The following is a 14,275-nucleotide window of genomic DNA, read 5'->3' on the forward strand; positions in this document are numbered from 1 at the left end:
ACATGACTCACCCAGGATCCCAGAATTAGTGAGAGGCAGGGCTGGGCTGAGAGCTTATAGCAGCTGTCTTCCAGCCCAGTGCCCTTGTCATGACACCACTCTGCCTCAAGGTAGCCTGCCAATGCCTCTAGTGACCTGGCACCAAGACACCATAGGTCAATGTCGATGCTTCAAAATTTATAGCCTCCAGCTAGCAAACTCCTCACCTTCTTCTTTATCTTCCATCCTCTTTCTTGTGTTTTCTCTCCTCTCGCCCATCTTCTCTCCTTCTGTTTTTCTTCTCCTAAGAAAGAAAGAGATAAAGCTTTCATCTGGTGGGAAGTTCTATAGCTTTGGCAAAAACCTAGTTCTTGCAGCTAAATTAAGGCTTGAGAGTTACGTAAATTCTAGCAACTCTCCACCCCCACCCCACTTTATTTGTTCGTAGGTGATGTGAGCTAATTGCATTGTGGACCTTGTCCTTATTTTTTGCCCTCCCAAGGCCACCAGCTTCTCCTTGCTGCTGCCTGGCACTCTGTGAATGAGGAGTCAGGAGGCATTCTCTCTGTTTTCTCCATAAAGAATCTGATACAACCTCTCAGAACTTTAGGGATTTCATTATGTCTTCCCTCACGTACTTGAGCTTTGATTCTTATGATTCATAGAGTTTCTCTGATAGCCTTGCAGGAATCCTCAGCCACACCCCACCCCAAATGGTTACCATCTGCCACTCCCTTACCCCTTCCAGGGATGGCCACACTGCCCCACCCTCATATCCCCGCTCCTTAGACAGCCTATTCTCCTCTGACCCTCCAGGTTGTTGCCCAGCTCTCCTGGGGGCCTAAAGTTTGCCTTCTTGTGATTCCCACTCTATGGCCCTAAGCTGTGCCATCTGAAGCCATACAACTCTAGTTTGTCTAGCAACGTCTAAAACATTTGAAACAGCTCTGAAAGGCAGCCTTCTCTTCATCCAAGCTGCTCAGCCCCAGCCCTTCAAGTCTTCTTTGTAGGGCTGCATTGCCTGGGCCTGTCTCCCATCTGCCCCCTCTGGGGTAGCTTCTGCTTTGTCTCCCAAAAGGAAGCACAGCATTCCACCTGTGTCTGGCTACGGAAGAGGGAGCCGAGGGTGGACTCTTTCTTTAGTAGCGCTCAGGCAGCCAGCACTGGCATCAGCTCTGCTGGTTGTATTGGCTTCAGGTCATACCTAGGCTTGCCCTGATCTCAAGAGTAACAAAGCCCCGAAGGCTTCCCTCAGGGAAGGCTGCTGAGCCAGGTCTCCCAGCTTTTCTTCCTGCCCTGGATGGTTAGTGCAGGAGGTTTATGCCTTTAATGTGAACCATGATTTCCACTTGGCCTTGTGTTGCAAGATCTTTTTATATCCGGAGTCTAGATTCTTTTCAGGAGCCATCTCTCCTAGCTTTCGGTCTCCTTCAGGTTGATGAGCAAAGTAAACTTTCCATGTCAGGGCTGGGCAAACTGCTTCTGCTGAAGGACCCAATTCAAGAAAAGTAAAAGTATTTGCAAGTTGCATATTTCATTCTTAATGAAAACAGCTTTATTGTCTCTCATGGAAACGCACATTTACACATTTATTCTTAAAACTGTGGTTGCCCACTTCTAAAACAGAAGAATGATCATGAGAAAATGTAGCACTATTAGCCAATGAATTCTTAATAATGGTTGATCATATCTGAGAAGTAACTACCATAGAGACAGCTTTCTAATTTTCCAGTCTTTACATGTGTCTAGGATGCTCTCGTTTACAAAGTGCATTCCGTTATTTTTTTATCATTCCATCTTAGACCAGCCAGAGAAATAAAAGCAGGAACAAGCAAACACACTGCTAAACACACAGGTGCCACAGTGACTCCAGCTGTCCTCCACACCTTACAGGTAGGGAGTGAGTCACCAGGTGACGTGATTGACCGAAGGTCCTGACCACACAGTGAGTCAGCCTAGATCTGGTAGTACAAAATCTGTTTGATTCAGTGCAGGATTTCCTGTGTGCCCGTTGTGTGCCAGACACTGTGCCGAGCATTAGGGAATCTGAGATGTGGGCCTCCCTCTTTGAGCTGGATAGCCTGCACCCCACAGGCTACACCCACCTGGATTTTGCAATTCTAAAAGGACTCCTACTTCTCCCCCAGCCCTTCTGTTACGTATAAGCTTGAAATTAGATCAGATCTTGCTGCAAAGCTGGAAAGCCCATGGGCTGCCTAAACCATGCATAAAAATGTCAGCCAAGACAGGAGCAAGGACACAGCCTGGACTGTCCCTTGAGGATTCTTCTGGCACCCTGAAAGGAGCCTTCAGGTGCTGGAGATGGAACATATTACTTTCTAAAGAAAGACACAAACTTCTAATAAAAGTGGACTCTGGTAGCCCCTTGGGAACCGCACGCCCCACTCCCTTTGATGTCTGTCTTGCGTTTCCACTATACACAAGGAGGCTCTTGCCTTGGCCCTGACTGCCTCCACATCAGCTCCATGTCCTCAGTCATGGCCCCAACTCCTACGGGACCATCGTTAACCCTGTGAAGGCTCCAATGAGAGGGCCATTAAGGTGGAAGAATATTTGTCCAGCTTCAGAAGCCTGTGCTCTCAGGAACTATCCTCATCTATTTGGGCTGTTTTCATAGCCCAGCACCACTCTAGTTATCAGGAAAGCAGACCTCTTCCAGGTCTAAGGGCCCCTTGTTTTGGACCTTCTCAGTGGCTTCATTTATCTTAAAGCTACTCTACAGACCTCAAAGAAGGGTTTCATCCTTTGCCAGTTTGCCACATATTTCAGGCACTCTGAGTCAGTAGTAAAGTGCATGCATCAGTTTCCTCTCATCTGGCATTTCATACCAGCACTGGCCCCTGCCCTGCTTCTCTGAAGCCACCAGAGTCAGAATTCAGATGGGCAGGGTGCTGGGCAGGGGTGATCCTCTGCTCCTGGTAGAAGTGGGAGTTCAGTAAGGCAGATCCCTGGCCTGCGCAAGGAGGGAGGGTGTCAGTTCACCTGCTCTCCCAGATTGCAAGCCGCAACCAGTGCCTGGAAGCATATGTGTCCCGGGGCTGAGAAATGCTTTTCTCTCCTGAGCCCTGCCAGACACTCTAAGCCACGCACATTTTCAGAAGTGCTGAGAACTGAAATTGATTGGATTCAGGCCATAATGGGCTAGGGCAGAGGAGCCAGGTGGCTCCCAAGCTGGTCTCTGCTGCCACCATCAGGACGCACAGAGCCCACCACTCTTGCCAGAAGCCTCCATGCCTGGTGCTGAATTGGTCAGCGCTCACCATTGTCAGCGGTCTGAGTTTTCATGAGCATGTCAGTTTTGTGGCTCTGGCAGGGCCCTTTGCCTATTTGTCACATGTGATGTCCATTTTTGAAAATGTCTTCACCCATCCTCTCTGCAAGAAGATGGGGCTGTTTGGAGGGTGAGATTAGAAAAAAAAGACTAGCTGCAGATGTTTGTCATCACCAACTCAAGTTCACCCTGGCCAAAGTGGAGTAGCCCCTCTCTCTCTGACACTAGACACTAGAGGGCACCCTCTGCACCTAGGCCCCAGAGCAATCTGGCCTCCTCCTAGACACCGGAGCATTAGTGCAGCATTCAAAGAGATCACATACCATTGTGCTGATGGTTGCTCAGTGAATATTAGACCTGAATGTATATGTGTGCCTTTTCACTCACAGGCCCTGAATGAGTTTATAATTATTATATAAGAAAACCCAGGTGAGAATGACTCTTGCCAATGAAAAGAGTAGAATAGATTGGGATCAGAAGGCATTATGGTTGGGAAACATGTCTCCTTGGAGCTTACGGATCAAACAGGGGTGGGAGAGCCTCAAGGCAATGCAGGGATATCCAGGGGATGTCCCCAAGCTGTTCCAGTGTGAGACCCACACTCTGACAGCTCTTCCCTGTGCATCCCAGCCAGCACCTCCAGGCAGCACTCAGTCCTCACTTCATGGCTTCTCCCCAAGAGGGCCATGGGCTTCTACAGGCACATTTCCGCCTGCCAGGCTGGTGGGTCAGACACTAAGCCCCCCAGTCTGACCTCCCTCCATACCCTGAGGCCTCCCTGTGACCTCCTCCCTCAGCCTCCAAAGGAGGGAAATGGCTGTGCACAGCCCAGGTGCACCCCTTCCACTGGCACCCGTGGGCGAATCCTTTCCCTCACTGGTCTCAGGTTTCTCATCGACAAAACAAAGGGGCCAAACTGAAATGTGTCATCACTCCCTGTCCTCACAGTTAAGCCTGCATAGATCATTAGAGAGGAAGCCTGGTATGCTTCTGAGACTTGGCTTGTGGAATCAAACATACCCGCACACAACCCCAGCTCTTAACATTTGTTGGCTGTAGGACTTACACAAGTAACTTAATCATTGATCCAGTGTCTTTCTGTCTGCAAAATGGGACTCCTGTCCACTGTGTTAGTTCCTTCGAGATACAGGCACCAAGATGGGATTAGGCATATAAGAGAATTATTGGGGAAAACACCTGTAAAATGTTCAGGAAGGAACCGAAGTAGGCAGAGGAAGCCCCAGACTGCAGTGCAGGCCTGATCCCCATGAAAGAAGAGGGAGAAGGAAAGAGAATTCAGTAGGAAGAGTCTTAGACTACAGTGTTGTTCTAAGAAAGCTTCTGCCAGCCAGTGGGAGCCATTAGAGGGGTTCCATGTCCAGCAGGAACAGGCCTGCACTAGTACCCCTGTCATGGTCAATCATGGCTGACCAGGGCATTTTCATGGCTGCAACCTTGAAGACTTGTAAAATCAGAGATGATGCATGTTAGGTCTTATCTTAGCATCTGCCATGGAGAAGGTACTCAATAAATGGCAGTGATCAAACAGTGATGATTATTCATCTTACTGTTTTTAAGATTTGCAATGCCTGCTCAAACAGGCCCAGGAAAGAGCAATTCAATAGTTGTTTGAAAGGTTGAATCCTCAGGGGACCTGCAGGGTTTCATTTCCATTTCTCTTCACACAGCAGGTCCTATCACCTGAAAGCATGCCCTTCCACAAATGTGAATACAGTACTCAGGGCTCCATCTGAAAATGGAGTGACCCCTCTTCTTCCTGTCACACATCTGACACGCCATGGATGACTCCCCAGTGACATTCCTGGGAACCCAAGAGAGCTTGCTTAATTCCCAACTCTGTTTTAAAACTCAAGGAAATTGGGACTCCATGACCTCCTCCAGAGTCTTGATGGCTACTGCCTCAGAAGAAACGGAGCAGTTGAAGCTTTTCAACTAAATGGGAAAGGGAACAGTTAACATCTTGTGTTTGCATAGAGCTGCGCAGTTTACAAAACGCTTCTGCATATGTCATCTCTATACCCTCTGGTGTTCAGGACAATATAGGATAGTGGATATCAACTTGATCATCAACACCTGGATTCAAGTTGCGTAATTAGTTGGTTGATCAAGATCAATATTATTAGCTTCTATGACCTTCAGTTACCTGTTCTGAAAATGGGAAGAGCAACAGTGCCTTCCTCAGGCAGTTGTCATGTGGGCTAAATAAGCTTTAAAGTGCCTGGGTCAGTGCTGGGAATATAGTAGAGACCCTGTAAGTCTGACTTGTACTTTTCTTTCTGGGATGAAAGGTGACACCACTGAAATAGTGAATGTTCTAACCCCTAGGTGGAGCTTTGGCCTTGAGCCACCCAATAGTCATATAACACAGTTTTTCTTTCTAGATCTCTCTTGTAGAGGATGTTGGAAGAACAAGAAGAGAACTGTCATTAATTAAGCATCCATTGTGTGTCAGACATTGTGTTTGGCATTTTGCATCCATGATCTCTTTAATTCTCATTACAAGCCTATGAAGTTCATCTTAAGTGACTTTCCAGGTGGAATACATGGCAGAGTCACAACTTGAACCTAGGTCTTTCTGTAGCCAGGCTGGCTTCCAGTAAGTAAATGAAATGGTGTTTGAGAAGCACTGGAAACTCCCTGAGAGAAATGTAACCAGGCCAGGAGCATGAACATGTGAGGGGAAGACAACGTGGAGTAGAACTTTCTGTTCTGACTCCCAGGCCTTCCCGCAGGGCAGGATCTCTGCATCTGGCATTCTAACAACATGGGCTGTTAGAGCACTGGACTGGGGGGCGGAGGACTTGGAGTCTGCAACCTCTACCAGCCCAGGTTAGCAGCATGGCCTTGAGCAAGTTCACCTCTCTAGGTTTCCATGCCCCACCTTCTAGAATAAGAATGTAGGCTGGGGGAAGAGGCTGATTTGGTTCAGCACCTACTGTGCACCAGGGACGATTTGAAGTGCTGGTAGATGTATGACTGCATTTAATCTTCCCAAGGAAGCTGAGGCTGAGAGAGGTTAAGTAACTTAGTCAAGTCATGCAAGTAATAGATTGTCACCTAGATACTACTTCTAAATTCGATGTCCCTTTTGCCCTATTGACTAGGCCTAAGATGGCATCGGTCACTTTGATTCTGTTTGCTTATAACTGCTCAATAGATCAGAGGCACAAATATCTTTCTACCTTAGAGAGGCATGCAAACTATACAAATCTGACTCACAGATACACTTTTCCCCTGCCAGCCTGTGTTCTATGTCTATGGCAGTGTTTTGTGGGGCATGATGGGATGTGCCCCTGCAGGCTGATAACTGAAGAGTTGTTCTGTTTGTCCCAGTTGCTCCCCTCCCTCCAGCTCTAACTCTACCAAAACTGAGCTGGAGCTGAGGAAACAGCCCTTTTCCCACTTCCCAGATGGTTCCCTCTTTATGGCTTCTGTCACACCAGCTAGAACTCCTCCAGGTGTTTCACCATGCCAGCCGCAGGAGCAGAGTGAAAGGTAGTGACAACAAAGAACAAAGACACCAGAGAAGGGGAGAGGGGACCCGGGGTCTTGTCCCAGCTCTGCCACTCACATACCTGTGACCTGTGGCAAGTTGGCCAGCACTTTAGGCCACAGTTTCTCCTCTGTAGAATAAGGAGGTGGCCTGAATTAGCAAGTTTCAGGCTAAGCACCACAGCCCCCTCCTTGCCCCTTTCCTCTTCAACCATCTGAAGAAAGGGTTCTTTGGAAGGAAGGGAGGGAAAGAGGAAAGAGATCCACAACATTTGAAAAGTTCTGTACCAGCTAATCTCTAAAATCCCTATTAGCCCAAACATTCAGAAATTCCCTCTATGTTTTAAAGATTTTTTAAAAACGATCTGGAAGACTGAAAAGCAAATTAGAAGTCTTTTTGATCAAAGCAGATCAGATAAAGTAGAAACTTACCCTATCTCCTGACCTTGTACAGAGACCTTTCCAGGTTGAGAGGCCAGCAAGGCTGGCAGCTGGAAAGAAAGCTACAGAATTCCCCAGGCAGCCCACAGGGCCCTGGGTTCTGGGCTCTGAGGTCTCAGCCTGTACAGGTGCCAGCTTGTGCAACTGCCCCACACCCTGGCATGAACCCACCCCTGATGCTGGCCAGACCCTCAGGCTGCTTCGGACAGAGCTGGCTCTCTGCTAACCCCTGGTGCTGGCCTCTCTGGACAGCCCAGCCTGGGCCCCCGACTCCCCAGCACAGAGATGGTTGGCACCACCAGGATGTCAGATGTGGCTCTTGGCTTCAGCTCCCCTCATCCCCAGAGGCTCTGGTGATGATGAACCTGGGGCAGGATATACTCAGTCCTCACTTCATGGCTTCTCCCCAAGAGGCCTCTGTCACCCTTGTCCTTGTGTGAATCTGCTGTGTTTCTGCTGTGTGAATCTGGACAGGCCACCCCACCTCTCTGACCTCAGAAGTCTTCCCTGCTCACAAGCCACTCAATTCACACATGGTTAGTCAACAAAATCCAGACATAATTCTTCCTCCTGGGCCTGCGAGTCTCAGGGATGAACAGACGGGGTCACATGTCACACTGTGCTCAGTCAAGCTGTGTGGAGCCCACCTCAGGCCACCTGTGCAGGTGAGCTTTTGCGTCAGTCTAAGGCAGGAATCAGCTGGTTAAGAGCATAGACTGGCCAGGTGTGGTGGCTCATACCTGTAATCAATCCCAGCACTTTGGAAGGCTGAGGCAGGCGGATTACCTGAGGCCAGGAGTTCGAGACCAGCCTAACCAACATGGCAAAACCCTGTCTCTACTAAAAATATAAAAATTAGCCAGACATGGTGGCAGGCACCAGTAATATCCCAGCTTCTTGGGAGGCTGAGGCAGGAGAATTGCTTGATCCCAGGAGGCAGAGGTTGCAGTGAGCCAAGATTGTGCCACTGCACTCCAGCCTGGGCAACGGAGCTAGACTCCATCGAAATAAAAAAAGATTTTGGAGTCCAGATGTCTGGGTTTGCTTTTGGTCCTATCACTTTACCTCTCTGAGCTTCAGTTTTCCTATTTGTAAAATGGGGATCCCAACAGTACTGACTTTATGGGGCTAAATGGAGGATTAAATGAATTAATATTTCTAATGTCCTTGGAACCATGCCTGGGACATAAGTCCTGTATAACTATTAGCACAGGATTTTTTGATGATGATGATGATAGTACCAGAAAAGCTATTTTATCAGCATTCAAGACTTCTGCCCTGTGATTTTGCTCTGTGAACTTCTGCTGTAAAGGTCTTCTGTGGAATTAAGGCTAACTTTGTACAGTTCACCATGCCCTGCCCCTTTTCCCACCATACACTTACTCCAGCTGGGAACTCTCTCATCAGTTCGGTGGTGCAACCCAGGCACCATCCTTGCTGCCTCCCTCTCTTCTCTGACTTGCACTCTCTCCACAGCTGTCCTGCTGACGGTGTGCTGCATGAAGAGGAAGAAGAAGACTGCCAACCCGGAGAACAACCTGAGCTACTGGAACAACACCATCACCATGGACTACTTCAACAGGCATGCTGTGGAGCTACCCAGGGAGATCCAGTCCCTTGAAACCTCTGAGGTAATGAGCTTGAAAGTGCTGGCCCCACTGCAGGGAAACCAGGCCCAAAGAGAGCCATGGGGCATCTGCTCATTTCTGAGTGCCTTGCTCCTTAACATATGGCCCATGGACCAGCAGTATCAGTAACACCCAAGAGGTTGTAGGCCCTACCCTGGTCCTACTGAGCCAGGATCTGTGTTTTAGCAAGAATCCCCAGGTGCTTTCTGCACAGTAAATTTTGGAAGCACTGTTCCTGGGACTTTTGGTTTCTGGGAACAAGTGAACAAATACTCAGTGAGGACCTGTTTTGTGCCGAGCACTCCCAGGGCACTATGAAGATGAGAGCTTGCTCCTAAGGGGCTCAGTTCTGAGATGTGGCTGGGGTACAAACCCCAGCATCACCCAAAAACAAAGCCAATTAGGGGAAACACAAGATGAGTTATAGACAAAGAGCTGTGGAAACCCAAGGAGGAAAGCCTTCCCAGTGCAGATGCTAGGAAGGATTAATGGATTTCAACAGACATTCCAGCAGAGGAGGTAGCCTGAGGAAAGGTGAGGATACGTGCTGGATCTGAAGGGAAAGAAGAATACACTGTGTCAGGGTATTTGCCCAAGACACCTGGCTGGTCAGTGAGAGAGCCGAGCTTTGAACCCAGGACTTTAACCACAGAATCCATGCTCTTTCCATCCTCACACGAAGGGTGGAGTAGAGGCCAGAGTGGAACAGGAAAGAAGGATAAAGGCCCAATTAGACACAGCCTTAATGGGGTATTATGGCATTGGGACTCTAGTTTGGGGCAGCAGAGAGTCACTGAAAGTTTTGATCTTTGGGTGACCCAGTTTTAGAAGGATTATGCTGATGGCCTGGTGAAAGCATCCTATATGTGATCAGCGAATGGATAAGGAAAGAAAATAATGGCTTGATGGATGAGTAAATGGATGGAATGACACAGAAAGACAGACTAAAAACAGGTAGCTCAACTAGGATGCAATTGAGATAGCCCAGGAGAAAGATCACAGACATCTGAGTAAGGCAATGAGAGCTGAGAAGAGTTCTCGTGGAGGTACAACCCCACCCCTCCTTCCCGTGTGGGTCCATTCCCCACAGCAGCCAGGGTGAGCTTTTGTAAACATAATTGTGGTCACATCGCTCACATGCTTAAAACCTTCTCATTTCTCTCCAGTTAAAGTTCAAAGTCTTGTATAGGACTTGCAAGGTAGACCTAGACCCAGCCCAACTTTCCAGCCTCACATCACACCCCTCTCCCCGTCTCTTGCTAAGCTCCAGCCACACTGGATTTCTTTTTGTTCCTTCACAGCACCAGGTTACATCACACCCACTCCAGGTGTGTGCATGGGCTGTCGCCTCTCCTGCAACATCTTCAGGCTCTCCCCAGCACCCCCTTCACTTGCTCACCTCAGTGACTCCAAGCCATCCTGCAGGGCCCAGTCTAAATGTCACTTCCTCAGCGAGGCCTTCCTTAACCTGCCAGGCTGGGTTCAGCTCTCCTGTCACGTGGTCTTAGCTCCCTGTGCTTTTTCATTGTGACCCTTTTTAGAGCTATGATATGCTACTGGTCTGATATTAGTTTAGTACCCCTCTCCCCCACTTGAGTAACCAGTTGCTTCCACATCGCTAAACCTAGTAGCCAATTCCGAGCACTCATCCTACTCCATCTGTGCAGCACTGGCACCGTCATATGGCAGCAGAGGCCCTGCCTTCGCAGGCTCTCCCCCAGCTCCCATTACTGATTCCCTGTCCTTTCCCCAACCTCTATTCACTGGAGCGCCCCATCTCGGTCCTGCCACCACTTCTCTTCTCTTTGTTTTTGTTTGTTGTTGTTTTGTTTTTGTTTTTGCTTTTTGAGATGAAGTCTCAACTCCGTTGCCCAGGCTGGAGTGCAGTGGTGTGATCTCAGCTCACTGCAGCCTCCGCCTCCCAGGTTCAAGTGATTCTCCTGCCTCAGCCTCCCAAGTAGCTGGGACTCCAAGCACACACAACCACGCCCGGCTAATTTTTGTATTTTTAGTAGAGACAGGGTTTCACTATGTTGGCCAGACTGGTCTCGAACTCCTCACCTCAAGTGACCCACCTGCCTCAGCCTCCCAAAGTGCTGGGATTATAGGCGTGAGCCACTGACCCCAGTCACTTCTCTTCTCTTTCTACTTAGTCCCATGACTTAAATACCATCTCTGCACTAGAGAGTCCAAATTTCTACCTGTAACCTTAATGTCTCCCCTGGCCCCAGACTCACCTACCCAGCTACATGCTGCACATGTCTAATAGGCACCTGAAACTCAACACACCCAAGATTGAACCCTTGATTTCCCCCTCCCAACCCCAAAACCCCAACCTCATCTGCAGCTCATTATGTAGATGGTACTGCCAGCTGCCTTTCCTTCCTGCACACCCCACTTCTAGTCTGTCAGAAAATTTCACTGATTTTCCCTAAGGACCAGCACCTCTCATTGCCTGCACCTCTGCCCCTGGTCCAAGCCACTCTCCTCCCTCGCACCATGAGTGCTGCAATGGCCTCTGAATTAGGACTCCCCACTACCATCTTGCCTTCTGCAGTCTGCCCTCCGCACAAGAGCCAGATGATCTTTTCAAGGCAGGATCCCGTGTCCGCCACGGCTTCCACTTTCAAGTGACTCTTCTCCACATTTTGAATAAAATCCAGACTCCTGTTCTCATGCCCTTCACAAGTTGGCCCCTGCCCACCACCTGAGCCCCCACCACACTTCCCATTGATCACACACCAGCTTCAGTGGCCTCTTTGCTCTTCCTCCTACACAGGAAGCTTGCCCCCACCTTAGAGCTTTGCTCTTGCACCCTATCTGAAATGCTTTTCTCCTGGATGCCTTGAACCCTCAATTCCTTCAGGTCTCTGTTCAAATGCCACCTCCTCTGGGAGGCCCTCCCTCCCTGACCACTCTGTATTAATTAAATCTCCAATCTCATTCTGTTTCCTCTTCCTTGTCTTCAGAGCACTTCTCACCACTTGACATTGCATCATTCTCTCTCTGTTGATTGGTTTGTGGTCTGGCTGTCCTGCTGCCTGAGGCAGGAGCATTGTTTGTTGTGCTCACTGCTCTATTCCCAGCACCTAGAGCAGTGCCTGGCACATGGTAGGTTCTTAGTAAATGTTTATCAAGCGAATGAACTATAAATGTTGTTCACCACAATTTACCCATCACCCAGTCAGAGCCTAACACACAGTAAATGCCCAAGAAAAATTTTTAACCAGAGGACAAACGAGGGGCCAGCTTCATTGCAGCATTGACCTTTAGTGTGCCCTGTACACATTTTGCATGGAAAAGGTGTTCCTGAGATCTGTTATAGTAAGTGGAAAAAAACACATAACTTGACAAAGGGGCTGGTCCTACTTCAGGTATGGGCTGTGAACCCCTGAACTTTAAATTTCTCATATTCTCTTTGCAAATTGGTAAATGAAAACCAAAGCCAAAGGACAATACTCGTGAACGCACTATAGAAAAGTCCCTCGCTTTTAGAACATCCCAGTTAGTCATTTGGCACAGAGCACGAGGGCTGCCGTCCAACACAAGCCAGAGGCTCTGGTAGAAAGGGCTGCCCCAGCCAGTCGTGATCTCCAGACCAGGAGGGCGCCATAGGACCTGCAGCACAAAGCTCAGCTTGGCTTCAGAGTGGATTGGATTTTGCTGTTTCCCTCCCAGCAAGCAGTTCCTCTTATTCTGCTTTATTTAGAGTAATATTACAATTTGTTCCAATTCTCTGGGCTCACACTATTTGAGGGCAAATGCAGGCAGCCTAGGGCCAGGATGAAGCCAGCCAAGTACACACACACTGCCGACCACCTCTAGAGCAATCATAAGGTCCCAGTTCATATTCCACCATGTTCCGCATCCTCGGGACATGTACTCACCACCTGTCCTTTAGCTGCTAACTTTGGAGACTGCCAAATGGTTTGCCTAAGCAAGTTCCTCAGTTGCCCTGCCCCCACTGCTGTGTTGATGCAAGCAGCAAAACACAGATCCAGGGCTGTACAGACAAAATTGTGATGCCCAAAAAGTGCTTGGAAACTTCTATTCTTTTTTCTTTTTCCCTCCTCCTCATCCTCCTTCTCCCTGTTTTCTCTTCCTTCTTTTCTCCCTCCTCCTCTCCTCCCTTCTTTTTTCTTCTCCTTTGCTTTGGTTGTTTCCTGAATAACTCTTTCTTTTTTATGCAGCAAAACATACCCACATGGTTTTGCCTTTGGTGAAGACTTGCTTTGTGAAAGCTATAAAATGACAAGCCAAGCTCAGCCTCCACAGTTAAACCCAAAAGCATGGTGGAGAAAAAGGATTTTTGTCTCCTCTTTGAAGTGCTCCACTATTTTCCTTAGATGGCTGGCCCCATATCCACCCTTAGATAGGTGTTGAACTAATTCCAGACACTGAAGGAAATTCTTGTCTTCTGAAAAGACATTTTATCAACAATGGCATTTCTTCCTTACCTTATGATTCATACAGCAGTAAGTACTCCTCAGAAAGTATCTGTTACGTATGTTTTGTTTAAAAATAAACTTCAGAGAATTAATTGTGGCTAAGCAAATCTGGCATGAGCCAGTATACCTAGGCCTATAATTGAGTCTTTGCCCTGAAATGGCTTGAAGTTTCTGAGACATTAGCTGTTTTAATTGGAAGAGGCTATGACTTTCTTTTTTTTTTCTCTCTAAATTAGTACCAGGGCCTGAATCCAAGTACAGCCATTTAGTAGCCCATAAATGTTTGCTTGTCCTTGGTAAGTGAAATCAAAACCCTGCCAAAGCCATACAGATTACCTTCTGGGCAGTGGATGGCCTATTTCTAGGCTTTTCTGCTCCTGCAACTGAACATACAGACTGAAATTTTCATCTGTCACTCATTGTGCAGTCACACAGAGATGCAGATCCATTCAGCTCAGCATCACTAGTGCTATAAGAAATGGGGCAATAATTCTGACCAGGCTCTGGAAGGACTCAGAGGGGGAAGGAATTGGCCCTTGAAGCCTCTTGACAGGTCTGTTAGATCCTGACAGGTGGGTAGCAGGAAACAGGCGAGTGAGTCTAGGTGTATTCAGGAGGAAAAGCAGAGAAGTTTCCCAGAAGTCTGTGAGAAAGAGGAAGGAAGTAGTCTGGAGTCCAAGTGGACCGAGTTTTGCCACTAGTGCGGTGAGCCACGCACTGTATGTGTGTCATGCATGGTAAGCCCCCTCAGACTTTGACAAGGAAAGCAGTACCATCTCTGGCAACCTAGGATTGGGGTGATTCCAGAAGCAGGAAACATTTTTTGAAAGCTGCTCTAAAAATCTGAAAGAACAGCACAAAAATTAAAATATACACCTACACACACACACACACACATTAATTAAAAAAATGGCATAGAGGGCTGTGCACCTCAGCATTAGCAGTGGGGATGATGAAAATGTGCACCAAGCCAT

At 48.1% G+C, this 14,275-nt stretch overlaps 1 protein-coding gene across 9 annotated transcripts in view; it reads left to right on the forward strand.

Moving 5' to 3' along the window:
- Positions 1 to 14,275, forward strand: part of TMEM108 (transmembrane protein 108) — a 374,249-nt gene that overhangs the window by 359,526 nt on the left and 448 nt on the right. For all 9 annotated transcript variants that reach the window (XM_063662176.1, XM_063662174.1, XM_063662178.1 and 6 more), the window contains one exon: positions 8,702 to 8,856. In XM_063662176.1, the coding sequence (XP_063518246.1) occupies positions 8,702 to 8,856 (155 nt within the window). The remainder of the gene's footprint in view (positions 1 to 8,701; positions 8,857 to 14,275) is intronic.

Source organism: Pongo pygmaeus, chromosome 2 (assembly GCF_028885625.2).
Source record: "Pongo pygmaeus isolate AG05252 chromosome 2, NHGRI_mPonPyg2-v2.0_pri, whole genome shotgun sequence".
NCBI classification, from domain to species: domain Eukaryota; kingdom Metazoa; phylum Chordata; class Mammalia; order Primates; family Hominidae; genus Pongo; species Pongo pygmaeus.